Source organism: Sarcophilus harrisii, chromosome 3 (genome assembly GCF_902635505.1).
Source record: "Sarcophilus harrisii chromosome 3, mSarHar1.11, whole genome shotgun sequence".
Classification (NCBI taxonomy): domain Eukaryota; kingdom Metazoa; phylum Chordata; class Mammalia; order Dasyuromorphia; family Dasyuridae; genus Sarcophilus; species Sarcophilus harrisii.
The window spans coordinates 585803659-585824204 of NC_045428.1; the positions used below are offsets into that span (position 1 = coordinate 585803659).

Consider the following 20546-nt stretch of genomic DNA (forward strand, 5'->3'; position numbering starts at 1 on the left):
ATGGGGAACTTCCCCTCCCTGAAGGTGTTTAAGCAGAGGCTGGGGGAGACCTTCTGGGGGGCTACGGGTGAGGGGATACTTTTTCAGGATGGACTGACCTAAAAGATCTCTAAGGTTCCCCTCCCCCTCCCAATTGGGTAATTGTGTGATTCTGGGAACTCCCATCGGAGTTTTCTGATATGGGGAATAAAGGGCTGACTCACCTCAAGATCCTAAAAGCATTTATCAGAAACTCAGAAAGATACGTTTGACAGTCAAACAATAAATAAGCAAGTTACTAAGCACCTATGCTAGATTCTAGGGACACAAAATAAGGCAAAAACTACTACATAGGACACTGTGTTTGAGTAGTTTCCAACTCTTTGTGACCCCATTTGGGGTTTTCTTGACAGAGATACTGGGAATGGTTTCCCCTTTCCTTCTCCAGTTTGTTTTACAGATGAGGAAATTGAGGCAGAAGATTATTCCCATTTAATCATTTAGTACTAAATAAAAGCATTTGCAAAGGACTGGCTAAGGGGGGTGGCGGCCAGAGCCCAGGGCTTGGAATCCTCATGGGTTCAAATCCCACCTCAGCCCCCCTCCCGCTCCCCCCCCACTGAATCCTGGGCAGGTCACTGTGGCTTCTTGCTCAGAAGGAAATGGCAAACCCTCTCTAGCTTCTTTGCAAAGAAAACTCCACTTATCTTACTGAGGTAAGGGAACAGCAGCAAAGGCTTGGATAAGGGCCCATCGGCCAGGGCCCCACTCACCACAGTTAACTTTAGCAGAGGCATTTACTTGGAGGATGGCTCAGTGGCAAAGAGCACAGTCATCCTCTGACACTTCACGGACTACCCCTGACCTTATCCCAAGAGGCCTTTGTCTCAGAGGGAGCAGGTTCTCTCCCCGACTTTGACCGGGCTGTCCAGGTCTGGACTTCCAAGAGAGTCCCAGCAGTCCAGGCTGGCCCACGCCGGATGCTGAAGGTCGGTGCCAAAGGTCTGGCTTTGTCCCCCCGAGCATCCGCGCTGAGCTGGTTACAGCCCTGGAAGCCGGGACCCAAGCTAGGCCAGAAATGACAGACCTTGGGGGGCAGTAAGAGCCGGTCCCCAGACCCAGATTCCCAGACCCAAGTGTGACCTCGGCAGGAGCCCAGGGCTCGCCCCTTCATCCCATCCCAAGTGTGAGCGTGCAGGTCAGTGCGTAGCCAAGGAGGGGTGGTCGGAAGCCCAGTGTGGTCGGGGTCTCTGAAGCTGGGCCAGCTTGGGCTCCTGGGACAGCACAGTAGGGCCGGCGCCCACACCTGCCCCCATCCCTCCCACGTCACTGTCTGCTGGGATTGGGCTGCTTGCTCGTGCCATGGAGAACTTGTACCACCGGAGCACATGAGGCACGTGCCATCCTCAGCTCTAACTGTACATGCGTGTGCGGGCAAGCCCCAGCTCCTACGTGTGCTTGTGCACATACTGCGTGTGGGGAGTGAGCCCCCGGCACGTGTGCGGGCCATCGGGGTGCACGCATGTGTGTGTGTTATAGCTGACATGTAATGCTTCCTGGAGACCGCGCTCAGGATGACCGCCGGCCAGCCCCCCGCGGGCAGAGCGGCCTTGCCCGCTGGCCTTGGAGCGCCTGCAGAAGGCCCCGTCCCACGGCCCGCATTCCCATCAGGCTAAAAGGTGGCTCCCGTGCCTGTGACGCCCCATGAGACACACAATTGGAGAGCAGAACTTAGGCCCTCTTTGTCCTCCTAAATCCTCTTGGCCTCCGAGAACACTCCAAGGACCTTGATCGCTTTCCCATTTGTTTTTTTTTCCATTGGGGGTTTAGGGAGTGGAATCTCTGACACTGGGAGTTTCAAAGGCCAAAAGTCACTGTCCAGGCCGGAGAGCATCACGGAACTGAGAGGCGAGGGGCGACCCCCTGGGGAGAGCTCGCAGATTCTGGCGGCAGAGGCCGAGACATGAAGGCGAACGCCCAGTGTGTCACACAGGAGCAGAGGCAGCGTGGGGGGAGGAGCAGCCATTGATCTCCCGGTATCTCTGAACTAAATCTCCTTTTGTAAAAGCCTCCAGATGTTAAGTGGTTACATTGCATTAGGATGCTAAAAGTGGCTAGGGTTCAGTCCTGTATGACTTTCCATAACTCAGTTCAGAGTTTTCTTGGAAAAGGTACTAGAAGGGTTTTCTCATTTCTTCCTCCAGCTCATTTTACGGATGAGAAAACTGAGGCAGACAGGGTGAAGTAACCTGCCCAGAGTCACACAGCTGGCGATTTGCCATTTCCTTCTCCAATTCATTTTACAAATGAGGAAACTGAGGCAAACAGGATAAAGTGACTTGTCCAGGAGTCACACAGCTGGTGGTTTTCTATTTCATCTCCAGCTTATTTTACAGGTGAGGAAATTCAGGTAAAAAAAGAAGTGACTTGCCCAGAGTCAAAGAGTCTGAAGTCAAATTTGAATTCAGGTCTTCCTGAATAGCCGAGAACTCTGTCCACTGAGCCACCTACATGCCCTGGGGTCTTAGAATGGGGAGAATACTTCTGGTGGGGCTGAGTTAAGTTCCCAGGAAAACAACATCCTATAGACATTTCAGAGCACCCTGGAACTCTGAGGGACAATATAGAAAACCTGGCCCTTAGAGATTAGGGCCAGCTCATATGTGTTACATGTACATGTATATATGCATGTAGCATAACAGATAAGCTGGTGTGTCTATATGTCTTAAGCACCTCCCATCTGGTGACCTGGAGCTGGCAAAACTCTCTGGGCCTCAGTTTCTCCATATGTCAAAGAGGAGGTCAAGAGATGAATGTGGGTCTTCTTGAGTCTAGAACCAGTGCTCTTTGATGCTATTATGTTTAAAAAAACAAAAACAAAAACAAAAACAAAAACAAAACAAAAAAAAAAAACATTAAAGCGATAAACTGGGGAAGAATTTTTACATTCAAGGATTCGGCTAAAGGCTTCATTTCAAAAAATATACAAAGAATTGACTCAAATTTATAAGAATTCAAGCCATACTCCAATTGATAAATGGTCAAAGGATATGAACAGACAATTCTCAGATGAAGAAATTAAAACTATTTCTAGTCACATGAAAAGGGGCTCCAAATCACTATTGATCAGAGAAATGCAAATTAAGACAACTCTGAGACACCACTACACACCTGTCAGATTGGCTAAGATGACAGGAAAGGAGGACAAATGTTGGATGGGATGTGGGAAAACTGGGACACTATTATATCGTTGGTGGAGCTGTGAACGGATCCAGCCAGTCTGGAGAGCAATTTGGAACTATGCTCAAAAAGTTATCAAACTCTGCACACCCTTTGACCCAGCAGTAATTCTACTAGGCTTGTATCCCAAAGAGATTTTAAAGGAGGGAAAGAGACCTGGATGTGCAAGAATGTTTGTGGCAGCCCTCTTTGTAGTGGCCAGAAACTGGAAATTGGATGGATGCCTATTAGCTGGAGAATGACTGAATAAACTGTGGTATATGAATATTATGGAATATTATTGTCTTATAAAAACAATCAGCAGGGGGATTTCAGAGACTTACGTGAACTAATGCTAAGTGAAGTGAGTAGAACCAGGAGATTATTGTACATGGCAACAAGGCTAAAAGGCGATCAATTCTGATGGATGTGGCTCTTTGGGGTGATTCAGGCCAATGAACTTGTGATGGAGAGAGCCATCTGTACCCAGAGAGAGGACTGTGGGAATTGAGTATGACTCACAACAAAGCATTTTCACCCATTTTGTTGTTGTTTGCTTGTATTTTGTTTTCTTTCTCATTTTTTTTCCCTTTTTGATCTGATTTTTCTTCTGCAGCAGGATATTTCTGGAAATATATATAAAAGAATTGCACATTTAACATATATTGGACTACCTGCCATCTAGGGGAGGGGGTGTGAGAAAGAGAAAAAATTTGGAACACAAGGTTTTGCAAGGGTGGATGTTGAAATTTATCCTTGCATATATTTTGAAAAGCTTTAATTAAAAAAAAAAAAAATACCCCATTAAAGGGACTGGGGGAGGAAGGGATGGGGCCGGGTGAAGGAGCTACTTGTTGACCTGATAACTTCCTGGGGTATGTATTTAAAATATTTAAACCTCCTAAGACTTGTCAAAACAAGTGACTGTTCTGCCCTCCTGATGATTCACCTGTGGGAAATAAGCTATCAAGAGAAACCTAGAAAGTCTTGCTAAAAAGGGTGGAATCCATAGCAGCTCTGGGGACGTTTCCATTCCTGCTATCCGTGGAGAGCCCAGGTTTCAGAAAAGAAATGAGGGCATCGGGAAACAAAGAGCTGATTAAGAAAAAGGTGTCTGAGAATGAGCTTTGGATTTCTAAGTCACAGCTTAAAATAGTAGCTCTTGGCTAGGGGCAGAGTTCATCTAGAATTTATTTTCCTAGAGTATTGGAAATCTAATCAAAAGGGCTTTAAAATGATAAGGAGGAAGGAACTGCCACACATACATGTGCTGTGTATATATAAATATACTGCACATACCAACATCTGTTTATTTACATATAAACGTGTACATTATAAAAATCAGCAATACATATCATGCAGATTATATATAAATATATGTATCTTGTTTATTATCTATACCTGAGAATTTGGGTATGAAGTCATGGAGGCTTCCTCCTCAAACTTTGTCTCTTGTAAACTTCTGGGTTTCTCTACCATTATTCTTCCCACTCTGTAATTATTTTACATTTCATTTGGTACTTATATATACCTGTATGTATAAATTGGAAACATGTATAAATATATCTAGCTATGTGTGTACATACAAACTTAATAGCTTAAAACCATACCAAGGGTTTGGGACTCTGTGCACCTATCTAATATACATGCTTATTTTTGTAAATGTACATGTGTAATATATATGTACATATATATAAGTATGTACATATATATGTAAATAACTATATATATATATATATATATATAGAGAGAGAGAGAGAGAGATAACTACATGTATATTAAGTGGCACAATGAATTGAGTTCCAAGCCTGGAGTTGAGTCAGAAAGACCTGAGTTCAAATTCAGTCTAATTCTTACTAGTTCTGGGTGCTAGGTAAGTCACTGACTCTACTGACCTCAGTTTCTCTCAGCTAGAGAAGAAAATAGGAAACCATGACAAAATCTTTGTCAAGAAAATCCTAAATCGGGTCACGGAAAGTCAAACATGACCCATGGATAGAATTTTCTAACACAAATTTTTTGGAATTGTCTTGAATCATTGTATCTCTGAGAAGGTAAATCAGTCATGGTTGATCATCATACAATGTTGCTGTTACTGTATACAGTATACTCCTGTCTCTGTTCAGTTCATTCAGTATCAGTTCCTATCAGCCTTTCCAAGTTTTTCTGAAATCCATCCACTCATCATTTCTTAGAGAACAATAAGCGTCCGATTAAGTTCATACAACACAACTTGTTGAGTCATTTCCCAATTGAGAATGCCCTCAATTTCCAATTCTTTGCCACGACAAAAAAGAGCTTCTTTAAATATTTTTGTATATATGGGTCCTTTACCCATTTTGATGATCTCTTGGGATACAGACTTAGCAGTCCATACTAAGTGTCTTAATGGAGATGGGGAACAAATGGCAGCTTCATTGCTTTCTAGCCAATTGCAAGTTACAAATCCAAGGTAGGCTAGCTAAAGGACCTGAGCTTCAGACTGTGTTCCTGGACAGGAAGGTGCTGGGTAACAGATAGAAAAAAGGCTCAATTTATAAACCAACAGCAATCAAGAAGTTCTGAAACCTTCAGAGAAATAACTAGAACAGCAATCCCTGAGCCAATAGAGCCTATAGTTGAGTCACTTTGAGCCACCAGAGATTTCCAGCTGGCCAATAATGGTAGAGTTCAGCAATAGTCTAAGGTAGTTCAGACCCAAACCGAAGTCATGAATTTGCAGAGCTCAGACCAGGGGCAACAACCAGACTTTGCCCTGGATCAGTCCATTTGGAAAAGGCTGAAAGCTTGTAGGTTCCCAGCCTGAGCTGTCCCTGAGATCCTACAACAATACAAGACTCAATATCCACAAAAGAAGCAATAGAAACAACCAGGATCTTCTTCCCAAAAGAAGTGCACAGAGTCTGTTCCCAACCAAAAATCCAAAGTGAGAAATTGGGATTCTTTTGTCATACACATGACAAGTGGTCATGCAAAAGATATTTCCATATCACTCACATTGCAAAAGGAAATATATAAAATCCCAATAAGAATAAAGAAAAAAAATTTGAAGTATGCTTAGATTTCCACTCAGAGTTCATCACTTCTCTTTGGAGATGGTAAGAATTTTTCATCATGATTTCTTTGGAATTGCCTTAGATCATCATGTTGATCAGAGTAGCTAAGACTTTCACAGTTGATCATTCTTACAACATTCCTGTAACTGTACACAATATTCTCCTGGTTTTGCTCACTCCACTTTGTATCAATTAATTTAAGACTTCCCAGATTTTTCTGAAACTACACCCCTTATTATTTGTTATAGGATAATGGTATCTAGCAGATTCACATAATACACCTTTTTCAGCCATTTCCTAATAGGCATCCCCATCAATTTTCAATTCTTTGCCACCATAAAAAGAGTTGTGACAAATAGACAAAAATATTTTAACCTTTTAAAAAACTCTTATTTCATTTATTCCAGGGATCCCGGTTAGATTTTTGCCCACATTGTGTTTTGTTTGAGGCTTATAGATTATTACTTTTTTAGGTTTGTGTTAACTCATCTCTGTGACTAATATGGAAATATCTTTTGCATGACCACTTGTATAATCAATATCCTTTGTCTTCTCAAAAGGTGAAGGAAGATCATCAAAAGAGAGGGAGATGATTTGGAGCTTAATATTTTAAAAAATTAATATCATAGGAAGTAGTTAATGAAATAAATAAATATTTTTAAATTGTCAGTGAAATGAAAGCACAAGAGGAAAAAATTGGGAAAGAAATAAGACCTGTGTAAGAAAGAACTGGAAAAGCAATTAACAGTTTAGCACAAGAAGTAAAACACTTTGCCCAAACAACAAATCCCCTATACATTAAAAATAAGTAAATCAAAGCCAATGACTTCATGAGGCAACAAGAAACATTAAAACATAGTCAAGAAAGCTTAAAAAAAAAAAACTGCCCAGATTGAGAAGGAATCTCAGTCACTTTCTGAAGGAAATTCCCAAATGAAAACCTCCAAAAAAATTGTAATCAAAATTCAGAACTTCAGGCTTTAAAAAAAAAAAAAAATACTGCAAGCAGCCAGAAAAAAGGATTCAAGTACTAAGGAGCCACAGTCAGGATCACACACAATTTAGCAGGTGCCACAAACAAGGAACAGAGAGCTTGGAATACCATCCTCCAGAAGGAAAGGATAGAGGCTTGCAGTCAAGAATAACTTATTCAGAAAAACTTATTATAAGTTTATAGAAGAGAAATGGACATTTAATAGAGGAATTCCAGAGCTATGAAGACACTTTGAAGTTCAAACACAGGAACTGAGAAAAACATGAATGAGCAAAGAGAAAGAATTAAAAAAGGATAAACTTTACATCCAAACATGGGGAAATCATATATATGTGCTCACTGAACTCTGTCATCATCAAGACTCATAGAGGGAACCTAATTAGATATAATATTTGGGAATAGCATTGCTATGTCTTGATATTCTTAATAGAAGGATGGAAAGGGGGGGGGGAATACAACTAGGGAAAGAGGGAAAGAAAAACTTAGGGGAAATTATTCCACATAATTGGAGCAATTAAGTGGCGTATTGGATAGAGGGCCAGGTCTGAAGCCAAGAAGACTCATCTACTTGAATTTCAATATGGTTTCAAAAGCTTACTAGCTCTGTGACCCTGGGCAAGTCACTTAATCCTGTATACCTTGGTTTGCTCATACATAAAATGAGCTGGAGAAGAAAATAGCAAATCATTCCAATATGTTTGCCAAGAAAGGAAGAAGAGTCAGATATAACTGAAAAGATTTAATAACAAAAATTTCACATAATTAGGTTGTATAAGTAGATATCTATGTAATCAAGGAGGAGGAAATGATTGATTCTTGAACTTTAATATCATCTGGACTAGTTGGTCAAGGGAGAAAATAACATACATACATACCACTTGGGCAGAAAAATACATCTCATTCAAGGGAAATGAAAGAAGGAAAAAAAGGATATTAATGGAAAATTAGTTTGGGGGGGATGAATTTTAAGTAAAACAAATCTTAAGGATATGCAAAAAATATATTTATAGGCCTTTTTGTAGTGACGAAGAGTGGAAATCTGAGATGTCCTTATATTGGGGAACGAATGAACAAGTTATAGCATATAAATGTGATGGAATAATGATGAAGAGGCTATTTTCAGAGAAACATTAGTGAATTAGACTTAGTAAAGTTAACAGAATCATGTTGATAAAGTGACAGCAATATGATAAAGACAAACAACTTTGAAAGAATTAGAAATTCCAGTTAGTAATGATCGTTCACGATTTTAGAGTTCTCCAATGAAACATATTACCTACCTCCAGATAGAGAGATGAAATCGAGTACAGAATGAGACTTTTTCAAGGGGTGGGGATGACGTGGAAATTTGTTTTTATTTAACTGTGCACATTTGTAACAGCCATTTTGTTTTCCTTTCATTCTCAATTGGGGTGTGGAGGAGGGAGTTGAAGTGGGAGAGAAAAAAATTTTTAAAATTAAATTAAATTATCCATGCATATGCTTTGTAAATAAAAAGCTTTAATTAAAAAAAAAAAAAAAACCTTAGAATATCTGGGGGAGGAATCAACAATTTAAAAAAAATTAAAAATAAAGTTTAAAAAACAAAGGAGAGAAAAACTCATGGGAGAAAATCAAGGAACCAGAAGGAAAACAGATGAAGGTCCAAAGAAGTAGAAACAGATATTGTATCATCATTGCATATGCTCTAGACCAGAGATGTCAAACATATGGTCTTCTGACACTCCTAACTGCCATAATGTAGTTTCAACCAAATTACAATATAATTGAGAAATATTTAGCAAAATAAGTAAAAATACAACAAGAGTTGTTGTTTAATTATGTTTTAACTATGTTTTAATTGTATCCAACTCTTCCTGACATCATTTGGACTTTTCTTGGAAAATACCAGGATGGCTCACCGTTGCCTTCTCCAGTTCATTTTATAGATGAAGAAACTGAAATAAGTGGAGTTAAGTGATTTGCCCAGAATCACACATCTATGAAGTCTGAGACCAAATTTGATCTCAGCAAGACGAGTCTTCTCATTTCCAGATCCAGGACTCTTAACTAGTAGGATGCCATCTAAGTAGTATTGTTGTTTTTAAACTGGACATGTTATAATTCCTTATATTTTAGTTTATTTGAGAAATGGGAGTGAGGAAGCAAATGACTTGGACTTTTAATTATCTGTACTCATAAACTCATTTTACAACTACTTATCTTTTGAATAAATGAATTTCCACCTGAAAAGAAGTTCTCACATGTGGGCTACAATGTCTTCCCTGACCTTTAGTTTCATGTCCCAGCTCTCATCTCTAAGAAAGATACTTTTTTGGGGGGAGGGGGTACTATGAGTTAAGGGTAGGGAATGAAAAAAAGTTTTCTTTTTAATATTAGATCAAATTACAATAACATGATTTAAGGAGTGGAGAGGCAATTGTAAAATACCTTTACATGATCTTTCAGAAATCATTCCTGGATTTTATGACTAGAAAAGAAGTCCCAAACTTAATGTGATGACCCAACAAGAATCAAATGTCATTTTCTCTAATCCTCTCCAATACCTTCCTGGGATGTTGTTTAAAAAAAAGACCAATGACATCATGTTGAGCTTGTTCATGAATTTGATTTTAATGGGGCGGAATTGCACAAAGCCATCAGTCCCACTCTTATTATCAAGTTATCAAGGTCAATGGCAAGAAAAAAGTAAAAATGACTAGTAATGGCCCAGGACACACATCACTATCTCCAGTGTCTTCTTGTGATATAACTAGCTTTATATTAAATTGATGGCATTTGAAATCAGGATCCAGCTTCCTATGTGTCTTTAGGAAATAGCTTAAGTTCAGAAAGGACCCATTCCCAAGGTAATTGTCCAATAGAGTAAGTCTCACAAATTCCCTCCTGCTCCAAAAGTCACAACCTTGAAGATATGGGAAGGGTCATCAGAGCCTCCTAATTCAGGACTCTTTTGAACTAAGGATATTCAGGGATGTCCTAAGACTGCCAGGATTTACTCTACCTTCTCTCCTCTGGGTTTCTTGATCAAATTGACTACATGGTGCTTCCAATGTTATGAACTGCTCAATTTTTCTACTCCTTAAGAATTTCAAACATTCAATTATAAGTTCACTTTGATTTCTTCCTTCCATTATTCCTATAAAACTCAAATTTCTTTTTCATTTATGCTTTTTTAGGTCTCCTAATCTAGGTTAATAATGTTTCACAATATGGGACAGCTAGATGGCCCAGTGGATAGAGCACCAGCCCTGAAGGCAGGAGGATCTAAATTCAAATCCGGTCTCAGACACTTAATGCTTCCTAGTTGTGTGACTCTGAGCAAGTCAATTAACCCCAATTGCCTCAGCAATAATAACAATAGTGATGTTTTACAATCACTTGTGGGCAGCTAGATGGGAACAATGGATAGAGTTCTAAGCCTGAAGATCCATGAGTTGAAAACTGGCCTTAGACATTTGCTAGCACTATTCTCCTCATCTATAAAATGAACTGGAGAAGGAAATGGCAAACCACTCCAATTTCTTTCAAAAGAAAACCCCAAATGGGGTCCCAAAGACTCACACAAAACTGAAAAATGACTGACTCAATCTGGGTTAATGATATTTCATAACTTGAAATTTAAGCCAGAAATGTGAATATAAACTACATGAAGTGATAAGAGGTACTTGGTAACACGCTGTAGATATTTATTGATGAAATCCCCTCACCTCACTCTCCTTAAACATTTCCCTTTAGGAAAAGGAATGGAAAGGATTGTACAAACATCTAATTGCTGTATTCACTGCTTATCTTGGAAACCCTTCATTAAAGAAAATCATTCCATGATTTTTTAAAGATTTCATGGCATTCCTGGGTTTTTCCACATCTCAAATATTCAGTCATCAGAATCCTAACTGGTCACAAGTTTGAATTAGTTATTGATGCAAGACTATTCCGCATTTCCTTGTCCACAGGAGACTGGAAAATGACTCAATTTCTTTATGATTTCTGAAATACAGAGAAGTTTTGGGAAATAGCCTTTTCCATCATCACTAAAAAATTAGATTCCTGATACTAATCTGGAAGCTTCTCTTGAACAACAACAACAACAACAAAATCTGTTGCAAATTCAAATAGTCCATCCCAGCTTGGAATCAGAGCTTTAGCTACTTTTGCTACCTCAGGACAAAGGTTCGCTAAATAGCCAACACAACTTATGGAGCTTTTTTCTAGGTTAACAAATTCCAAACACTAGCAGTGCTCTTCCCATTTTAAATAAAAACAATAAAAATATATCTTATAATTTAAAGTTTTCACGACAACCTCTGAGAATTCCTGCTCATCTTCTGTACCTTTCAAGTCCATGGTTTTTGATGTTCTGGAAGCATGTGGACTTCTGCATTTAGAAGAGTTTCTGCTTTGAAAGTCTTTGGAGAAGACCCAAAGGCTTCAAGGTACCTTCCTCCAAATATCCACGGTTACCAATACACTAACCGACCCAAGATCATCTTAGGAACTTGAGCTGCTCTTTCCATTGTCCCTTCCCTGTCCACTTTCCCACCACGTACCCTGGCCCCCATGTAGACCCCCCTGCCTCCTACCTTGATTTCCAACTCCTCTTAATGTTTTGTTTTCTTCCATTAGAATGTAATCTCCTTGAAAGTGAAATGTTTTCTTTTGTACCCTCAGCATTTAATATGGTGCTGGCATATAGCAAATACTAAATAAATTCTTTTTTAAAAATTTTATATTTTATTTTTCCCCAATCACGTGTTAAAACAGTTTTTAACGTTTTAAAAAGTTTTACATCCCAAATTCTATTCCTCCTTAATAAATTCTTAAGCAAGGATTTATTATTAAATATTCTTTAATACTTTTTATTAATTTATTAAATATTAATTATGTATAGCTGTGTATAAATTATATATAAATACACACTTAATTACTTATTTATTGCTTAATTTATTAAGTAAGGATGCTTAAATAAATTATCTATTCATCTCCTATCCATCTCCATTTACTTGTCTATCCATCTCTCTATCTATCTGAGAAATGACAGAACCCCTTGGATTAAATATTTCAGAGAAAGGCAGTACAAAAAAGATATGATGCTTTTGAGAATACAATTCTGAAAATAGAGAAATAATTCTGTTGGGAAGGAAAAAATAGGGATTGTGTAAAGAGATTTGTGTGAATGCTCATGGGATTCATTAACCAACTTGGATTTTTTAATGTAATTAAAGGAATAAATTTTAATTAATTAAAGATAGAAGCAAAGTCAGGTACAAAGGAGGAATATGAAAGAATGGGAAGGTCTTGTAGGAAAAGTATCACTAATGCCTAAACTCAGAATGAGCAGGGCAATCTAATAATAATGGAAAGGTTTAGTTTGGGGCATTTGTTTGTTTTAAGCTATATGGGGGGGTGGGGGTGGAGGGAAGGAGAGGAAGATCCCTGTTAATCATTTGTTATTGATATTCGTTACTGATAAAATAGGGATTGACTTGGAAAGCAGAATTGCCACCTCAAAGATTCTCTCTCCCTACTAGATTTCTCCTGTGCTTACACTGAGATCACATAAAATGCTTTGACAAATTCAGAGGAACCTCTGTTCCATCATTCTCTGATTAACAATTTGATGCAATTCACACCATCTGGACATGTGTGCTTGCCAATGGAAAGCACCACTGCAGGAGAAGGGGAAAGCAGGAAGCAGTATCCTGGAGTCAGATCATGGTGAGCCACTTGAGACTATTGTTAAGTCTTCAGTGCAAGCATTCACACCTTGGAAGTGAGCAAATGCTATAAATCAGGGCTTGACTTATTTTGGGGGGCGGAGTTCTTACTATCTTGACTTAAGAAAGTATTAGAGGAAATATTAGAAATTCCAATTAAACTAGAAGTTTGTCCTGTGTACATTTTTTCTCCTTGAGATCTGGCTGTTAAACATTTGCCAACACACCCTGGGATGAAGTAATCTTTCCAACTGCTCCCATTCACTTTCCAGAACCACGGTTTTAGAGTCAGAAGAGATCTTGGAAATCATCACAAATCATTGGATCATCTCTCTCTCATCATCATTGTCAAAGTGACCTCAGTGGTCCTTGGCTCCAATCACTTTGCAGAGGAGGAAACTGAGGCCCAGAGAAGGGAAGGGACATTTGAACTCAGGTTCCTTGACTCCAAACTGTGCTTCACTAAAGCTGTTGAGCGCGTGCTAATTATATGGAAGTACCTGAACATCAGCACATGAACAAGTGCTCAGAAGAAATCAGACTGACAAGTCACACAGGAAAAACTAAACGGGTCAAGAATGTCTATTATCATATTGGAGGAGATGTGGACAAATTAACTAATACAGTGTTATATAAACTGTTATATAAATATGTATTTAAGTATTAAAATAAAATTGTATTTTATAATAAAAATATTTTTATTTATTATATATATTATATATGTAAAATAAAAATAAAATATTAAATAAATATATTATATATTTATAAATATAAATAAATATATAATGTATAAATATGTATTATATATTTATTTATATATATATATGTAAATATATATTAAGTAAACATATATATAAACTCTTATATAAACTGATCCAACCTTTCTGGAGAACAATTCTGGAATTTTGCCCAAAGGGCTATCAAATTGTGTATACCTTTTAACCCAGTATAGCACTACTAGGTCTGTATCCCAAAGAGAAAAAGAAAAAAAAGAAAAAAACCTACATGGTCAAGAATATTTATAGCAGCTCCCTTTGTGGTGGCAAAAAATTGGATATTGAAGGGATATTCATCCACTGGGAGATAGCAGAACAAGTAATGGCATATGATTTGTAATGGAACACTATTGTACTATAAGAAAAGAAAAGCAGGATGGTTTGGGGAAAACCTAGAAAGACTTATATGAACTGATACAAATCGAAGTGAGCAGAACCAGAATATTGTACATAGTATCAATTTCGTATGGATGGTCAATTGTGAAAGCCTAGCAACTCTGATCAAGTCAGTTATCCAAGACAATGAGAAAAGATCATGATGAAAAATATCATCCACCTGCAGCGAGAACTGATGAACTCTGAGTACAAACGGAAGTGTATTTTTATAACTTTCTCTATTTTTCTTGGGGTTTTGTTCTGTCCAGGTTTTCTTTTATAGCATGATTAATATAGACATATTTTCTATGACTTTAAATGTTTAAAAAAATGCCTATTTTCTGAACTTGGAGACACAGATGAGCAGTTAATTTACTGATAACATAGAGCTCATAGAGTTGAAAGGATCATCTGATCTAACCCTTCTCAATTTGTGGAGGAAGATCTGGAGGCCCAGAGAAATTTAATTTACTTAATAAAATTTAATTTATTTAATTTTAAAATTACTCCTAAGTCACCTAGGTAGTAAGTGGGAAACCCAGGACTTGAATTGCTCCTTTGCTTTAAAACTGGAAAGATCCTGACACCCTCTCTCTCACCTTGAAACATTCTTTTATTCCCATTGATGAGCTCTTTCTGAGGCCTTCATTTCAGGGAGGGACTTAGGCTGACCATTCTCTATCCTGACAGAGGCAGCTTCTCTCCCAGGACCTTTCCTGCCTTTTTTTTTTTCTTTTCCTTTTTGCCTTTTTTTAACTTCCTTTTTTGGTTATTGTCTCCTCCCATTAGAATCAAGCTTCTTGAGGGCAGGAACATTTATTTTTTGTATCAGAAGCATTTAGCATAGCAAAATAAGCCCTTAATAAATACTTCTTGTCTGTTGGCCTTGGGGCCAAACGCAATACTTTGTCTATCTCATCATGGTATTTAGGTGAGGAGAACAACAACTATATGTTAAGATCATATGCTGGTATTTAACCTCTATCAGATTACTTCCTGTTTTGGAGAGGAGGAGAGGTGAAGAAGGGAGGAAGAAAAATTTGGAACACAAAAAAATGAGTGTTGAAAACTATCTTTATATGTATTTGAAAAACTAAAATACTATTGAAAATGAAAAATCAATCAATAAATCAATGAAAAATAAAACCAATTTTTTTGAAAAAAGATTTCTGATTGGCAAGCTTATTTTTTAAAAAAATCAGAATATGAAATAAAAATGTCTATGTAATCTTTATTAAAGATTCTTTGGTTTAAAAAATAAAATTTTAAACAAAAAAAAAAGGATCATATGTTAGGCAGGTACTACAGAAGGATATTGTGCTGTACACAGGATGATGAGATTAGAAAAAGATTATCTTGGATTACATTTAGACTCTGCTTCTCTTTGATTCAATTGTGGTGGTTGAGTCATTTTAATTATGTCCAACTCCCTGTGAATCCATCTGGACTTTTCTTGGCAGAGATACTGGAATGGTTTTCCATTCCCTGCTCAACTCATTTTATAGCTGAGGAAACTGAGGCAAAGCAGTTTAAGTGACAGCCCAGAGTCAACTAGTAGGTTTCTGAGGCTAGATTTGGCCCCAGACCTGGTGTTCTATCTCCTGTGCCCCCTCTGATTAAAAAACCCATTTTATTAACACCAACAATCTTCAGGTCTACATGTCTACATGATACATAACCCATAAAATATTGCTTTCTTTGAAGAAGAAAAATGAGAGGTGGTGCAAAGGACAGCAAAAACCTGTCATGGATAAATAATTCAGAAGCAACCCAGTCCAGCACTCTCATGTGTGCACTACCTCCTGCGTACAGACAAGCATAATGGGGAGGCAAGCAGTTAATTTCTCCAATATCATACAGGAGTTGAAGAAGAATTTGAACCCAGAACTCTGACTCCAGAGCAAGTAAGCTTGCCACCCTGCCATACTGATGGGTTTGCATAGGGATTGGCAAGTTTCTACCGGTAACTTATTGAAAGAAAAAATAAAAAAGGTGTCACCTAAAGATCACACGGTTGGAAAGAGGATGAGAGAGAGTAACAAAAATGAGAAATAATGGATAGGTGGTCAGAGAACCACATTCCTATCCATGGAATATTAAAGGACACAGGAGTTTTTTGAAGAAGGTGGTGACAAGGGGAGAGCTGTGCTTTTGGCAGCTGAGTCGGGAATTGATTAGAGTAGCGAGAGACTAGGCAGATAAAGCAATTAGGAGCCTCCTGCAATCAGCAGAGAAATGCTTTGTCTTAAAAGTTAATGGATTCAGACAATTCCAATAGACTTGGGATGGAAAATGCTATCTGACTCCAGAGAGACAGAACTCTGGAGACTGCATGTGGAATGAAGCAGAGAATTTTCACCTTTTTGTTTGCTTGCTTGCTTTTTCTTGTTGTTTTTTTCCCTTTCGGTCTGATTTTTCTTGCACATGACAAATATGGAAATAAGTCCTTTTATAAGGACTGCACATAATTGCTTAATGTCTTGGGAAGGGGGAGAGAAGGGAGGGAGGGAGAAAAAATATGAAACACAAAGTCTTACAAAACGAATGTTGAAAACTCTCTACGCATATTTGGAAAAATAAAATACTATTGAGGAGCGAAAGAGGTAATGGATTCTTTCTCAATTTATAAAAGTTGAATGAATAATGGATGAATGGACAGCGAGATCAATGCTATCAGCTTCTTTGCTGCTAATTAGATCTAAGTGGTAAATCTCCCTTCTCCAATCATTAAATGCAAGGCAGTTTTACAGGTCTGACAAGATGCATTAACCTGGGGAGGGGGGGGGGGTGCGCCCACACTATTGTATGAATAAACATACATACAGTGTATCTCATTCTTCATGTGCAAGAGATACCATAGCCTGTGGTGTTGTCAGGAGATCCCTCCTTCTGACTTGAACTATACCTCTGGGAGGAGTGTGTGTGTGTGTGTGTGTGTGTGTGTGTGTGTGTGTATTTGTGCATGGGCATTCATGGATACACTTTATTCTTCTCATTCAGCACCGGTTGAATGATCACTAAACCGCTGGAAGATGATAAGATCCTAGATTCATATCTAGACCAACTCTTCCTTTTACAAGTGAGGAATCTGACTATGCAGCAAGGATGGTAAATGATTTGTCCAAGGTCTCCCAGAGAGAGGAATTAAAGGTGGAATTTGAATCTGGGTTTGCAGGACTCTGAGGTGAGATAGTGGATAGAATATTGGAGTAAGGAAGACCAAAGTTCAAATCCAACCTCACACACTTCCTAAATGTACAAATTCCTGGACAAATGATTTCTCTTTGCCTCCATTTCCCCGTCTGTAAAATGAGCTGCAAAAGGAATTGGCAAACTACTTCAAGAAGCTTTGCCCCTTAAAAAATCTCAGATGGGATCACGAAGAATCAGAAATAATTGAAACAATAAATAAGGCTGGAGAAGAGACGGGGTCAAATGACCACTACGTGAAGATGATAAGATCTCGGATCCACAGGTGAAAAATCATCTGGATCAACTCTTCCTTTTATAAATGAGGGAACAACTGAAACAGTAAACAAAACTGGAGAGGATTGAGAGGAATATAACCAGCTTTGAGTATTTGGAGGGTTATCATGGGGAACAGAGAATAAAATATATTGTTTGGCCCAGAGGAACAGAGAGTAAAAATTCCAAGAGATGCAAGAAAAAATTGTGTAGCCAAGGGGATGATGGTAAATATTTAATAATCAGCTCTCCAGAAATGGAGGGATGTATGGTCAACACACTTTTAGGTTTAACCTACATAATAACATTTTCTGCATCATTTTCTTAAGTCTGGACAAACAATAAATCAAGCTCCAATTTGTGGTATTTGTCGGTTTTCAAGACGTACGTGCTCACACTGAACATTTAACAATCAGCTCTTTCTGTTACATGACTGTGTCAGAGATGTCCAGAAATAGATTGACCTGTCTTGGGGCATAATTACTCAAGTAAAGTTGACTTCACTTCCTCTTCCCTCCTTCCCAAGCACCTCAGACGTATCCACCACAGGCTAGCTCTAGGGTTCTGCAATTCCAGAACTAGGCAGACTGGACCGGACGGGGTATGAGTAAGGTTAGAAGGGTCCCAGGCTGATTGCCTAAGGAGGCTGAGTCAGTGGGCAGCCTAGTGGGGATTTATGGGAGATACACGGTGGGTGATGATGTCAGTGGGGTGGAATCATTTGGGTTTCTGAGGTGGAAGCAGCTTTGAGGAAGTTTTCCCAACCAGTTAAGAGACAGGTTGAAATGGGAACCTCACGCTTCATAGAGCCACGAAACTGGGAGAAGCAGAGGATGCTGGGGATGGAGAGGACCCTGGAGCTCAGGCCAAATCCCTTCATTCCTCTGCGGTGGAGACCCAAAGCCCATTGGAGGCAGGATTCAAATCTTTGTCTCCCACGGAAAGGGGACTGGACGCGCCGGGCCCTCAGTCGGAGTTCTCGGGTTCAAATCCCGGCTCAGCCACAGCCTCAGGACCCCGGGCAGGGATTTCACCTCCGCATTCCCTCTTCCGTAAAAGTGGAAAGGATCTCCAAGCTCCCTCGTTCCTCTAAATCCAAGGGCTGGGCCCGGAATACAGGGCAATGGTCGCCGAGGGAGCGGGCTCTAGGACACCCGCTCCCACTTCGCCATCCCGTTTTCACTCGGCTTCACGCCCGTGGGGGAAACCGGGCTCCTTCCCTGGGCCTCGGTTTCCCCATATGGAAAACGGAACCGAGACTTTAAGGCCAGGTTGGAGGGTTATGGAAACAGACAGTAAAGCTAATCCTAGCTAAGCCTGGGTGGGTCCGGAAACCGCCCAGCCCCACCAAGAAACCAGGCGTGGGTCCCGGAGGGCCGGCCGGGGTGGCGGGCTTGCTGGGAGGATGTTTGGGGGTGGCCGGGGGCCTCTCGGAGGGTCCGGCCTGTGGGCGGGGCAGCGGCGGAGGGGTGGGTCCTGAGGGTGGGTGGGCGTGGCGTGCTAGGAGGGGAGGGGAGCCGAGAGCAGGGACGGGGCAGCCATAAAGGCGGTCCCGATTCCCCGGCCGGAGGTTCCTGGCCACTGCTGGGCGGCGGGGGCCCTGTGGAAGGGTGCCATTGGTCACGGCCACCCCACTGGGGTGCAGGAGGCTGCGGCCGGGTCTCCTCTGCTCTTCCTCCTGCTGCAGGTGAGCGGTCTGGCCGGGACTGGGGGACACTTCTTTGTTCCAGGGGAGGCACGCGGAGCTGGGGGATGAGGGGGTATGGTTCCCGTGGCTGACTGTCCGCCCCCTTTTTCCTCCGCCCGGGAGGCGCTCCCCTTTTTCCCCCTCCCTCGGTTGGAGGTGGGGCGGGTCCTTAGAGAAAACCCCACTGCCCTCGTTCCTCCCCCGCGGGGCACACAGGGAAGTGGCAGTTACCCACTGACCTAAGCTGGAACAAGGGAGGGGATCCCCCCTCATTTCCCTTCCCCTCCCCTCCTTTCCCCTGGGCTTCCTTCCTTTCTTCCCCCCTTTTCCTCCCTTTTTCCTCCCTTTCCCCCCCCCCCCCGGAACTCTTCCCCCTCCCTTTCCCCTCACTTCCCCCGTCCCTCCGTCCCTTCCTTCCTCTTTTTTTTTTTTTTTTTTCCCTTTTTTTTTTTTTTTTTTTTTTTTTTTTTTTCTTATTTTTTTTTTTCTTTTTTTTTTTTTTTTTTTTTTTTCCTTTTTTTTTTTTTTTTTTTTTTTTTTTTTTTTTTTTTTTTTTTTTTTTTTTATTTTTTTCTTTTTCTCCTCCTTCTCCCTCCTTCTCTCCCTCCTTTTTCTTTCTTCCTCCTTCCCCTTCCCTCCCCTTCTCTCTCTCCTCTCTCTCAAACCCAACACACCACCACCACCAATTCCTCCCTCCCCCCCCCAGCCTAGAGGAAACCAGGGGCTCCAGTGACCCCCACTCCTGTTGGGAGAGGTTGTGATATGTGGGCCCCTAGGGAGGGAATCAAGGAACGATTCAAGGGGAGGGGAGGGAGTTAACTGCCAGTTTTGGGCTTAAAAAGTCCCTGGAGGGTTAAATTCCCTCCCAAATACATCAGTTGTATCGAAACCCAACCCAAGCTGGCAGCCCAGCCAGCTTCTCCTCCTTCCAAGGGACTTGCCCCAGCTCGTCAGGGCCCTCTCTCCTCCTTCCAGGGCCTAGGGTGGGGTCCTAAAAGGGTTCCCAGCCACCCCCTCCCCACCTCGGTCGGGGCTAGGGCTCTCATTCCAGTTGTGAGTGAATCCCCCCTCTCTCTGCTCTTCCAGGTGCCCCGCCAGTGCCAGCTGGACCAGCCTGTGGTATGTCTGGTAATCAATGGGCAATGGCCCTCCACAGAGGAAGAGGTTCCAGCCCACTCCCGGCCGGTCCGACTGGTTTGCCCAGGGAGGGACACCTCCGTTGGCCTGGCGCAGCCCAGGAGGGGATCTACCTGGGAACTTAGAGCTTCCGGAAATGGA

General features: G+C 40.7%; 1 protein-coding gene across 1 annotated transcript in view; it reads left to right on the top strand.

Moving 5' to 3' along the window:
* TMEM52 (transmembrane protein 52) overlaps positions 1 to 20546 on the top strand; it is a 30881-nt gene continuing 10335 nt past the window's right edge. The window contains exons 1-3 of the mRNA XM_031961570.1: positions 1 to 67; positions 856 to 981; positions 20327 to 20396. Coding sequence (XP_031817430.1) covers positions 1 to 67; positions 856 to 981; positions 20327 to 20396 — 263 coding nt within the window. The remainder of the gene's footprint in view (positions 68 to 855; positions 982 to 20326; positions 20397 to 20546) is intronic.